Source organism: Apium graveolens, chromosome 2 (assembly GCF_009905375.1).
Source record: "Apium graveolens cultivar Ventura chromosome 2, ASM990537v1, whole genome shotgun sequence".
Classification (NCBI taxonomy): domain Eukaryota; kingdom Viridiplantae; phylum Streptophyta; class Magnoliopsida; order Apiales; family Apiaceae; genus Apium; species Apium graveolens.
Window position 1 is genome coordinate 8153603 of NC_133648.1, and position 1982 is coordinate 8155584.

Sequence of the window (1982 nt, forward strand, 5' to 3'; positions counted from 1 at the left end):
ATGAAGAGAAAATATCAAGGGAATAAAAGAGTTCAGCGTGCCCAACTTCAAACACTCCGTAGAGATTTTGAGATTTTAGAAATGAAAAGCGGTGAATCAATTAACGAGTATTTCTCAAAGGTGATGTTGGTGGCCAATGACATGCGAAATGCTGGAGAAGATATGCCTGACGTGAAAATTGTTGAGAAAATCTTATGCACTTTGACGGAGAAATTCAATTACATAGTTTGTTCCATAGAAGAGTCAAAAGATATTGATCAGCTGTCAGTGGATGAATTGCAGAGTTCATTGCTTGTCCATGAGCAGAAATTTCGAAAGGTTAATGGTGAAGAGCAGGCTCTTAAAGTTACAAGCGGTGAAATAATTGAGGGAAGAGGACGTGGATATACCAGAGGCAGAGGAAGAGGACGCGGAGGAAGACAACCTTACAATAAGGCTAACATCGAGTGTTTTAAATGTCACAAGTTTGGTCACTTTTAGTATGAGTGTCCTAGCTGGGATAAAAATGTCAACTATGCAGAGTTTGACGAGGAGATGGTACTCATGGCTCACGCTGAGATGGATGATTACGGAAAAGAAGGGATGTGGTTTTTGGATTCCGGATGTAGCAACCACATGACGGGAAATAAGAAGTGGTTCATTCAGCTTGATGAGACTTTTAGAGGAGCGGTGAAGCTAGGTAACAACTCTAAGATGGCTGTCATGGGAAAAGGGAATATCAGAGTGCAAATCAATGGGAAAATTCACGTGATCACTGAGGTATACTATATTCCTGAACTCAAAAGTAATTTGATTAGCGTTGGGCAGCTTCAGGACAAAGGTCTGGCTATTTCTATTCAGAATGGTGTTTGCAAGATCTATCATCAAGTGAGAGGGCTGATTATGCAGACTAATATGTCATCAAACAAAACATTTGTCTTGTTAGCTTTCGTACCTACTGCAATCCCAGATCAAGCTTGTTTTCAAATGACATCTGAGGATAGGACAACAGAGCTTTGGCATCGGAGATTTGGGCACTTGAACATGAAAGGACTCAGAATGTTGGCATACAAAAGAATGGTGGAGGGTTTGCCAATTGTTAAAGCTTCTAACAAGTTGTGCACTAGTTGTGTAATCGGCAAGCAACATCGTGATTCATTTCCAATGAAAAGTTTATGGAGGGCCACTAAACCGTTGCAGCTTGTGCACTCTGACATATGCGGTCCAATTACTCCTGAATCAAATAGCCATAAGAGGTATATACTCACTTTTATTGATGATTATAGTCGCAAGACATGGAGTTATTTTCTACATGCCAAATCAGAAGCATTTACTATGTTTAAAATCTTTAAAAGCATGGTAGAAAAAGAAAAACAAAGTTATATATGTTGTTTGCGAACTGATCGGGGTGGGGAGTTTACATCATCGGAGTTTAACACCTATTATAGTTTAAATGGGATCAGGAGACAACTTACTGCATCTTTCTCTCCGCAACAAAATGGTGTTGCTGAGAGGAGGAATAGGACTCTAATGAACATGGTGCGGTGCATGCTGGCTGATAAGGAAGTGCCCAAGAAATTTTGGCCAGAAGCTGTGAATTGGGCAGTTCACATACTCAACAGATGTCCTACATTGGCAATGAAAGATATGACTCCTGAAGAAGCCTGGAAGAAAGAAAAACCATCGGTTGAGCACTTCAGAATATTTGGATGTATAGGACATATCCATATACCTGATGAAAAGAGAAAAAAGCTTGATGATAAAAGTTCCAGGTGTATTTTCTTGGGGTTTAGTGAAGAGTCTAAGGCAAATCGCATGTATGATCCGAAATTAAAAAAAATTGTCATAAGTCGTGATGTTATTTTTGAAGAGGGAGAAAAATGGGATTGGGGATCAACTAGTAAAGAAGCTATGGTTACTGATTTTAAATGGGAAAATGAAGAAAATGAGATGGAAAAAGATGTGGAAGAAGATGAGGGAGAACATGATAGAACCATTGACAC

General features: G+C 39.4%; 1 protein-coding gene across 1 annotated transcript; it reads left to right on the plus strand.

Annotated features, from left to right (window-relative positions):
- On the plus strand, positions 1 to 480 carry LOC141685084 (uncharacterized). The gene has a single exon (XM_074490213.1). The coding sequence runs from the start codon at positions 1 to 3 to the stop codon at positions 478 to 480; it is 480 nt and encodes a 159-aa protein (XP_074346314.1).
- Positions 481 to 1982: the final 1502 nt, after the last annotated feature.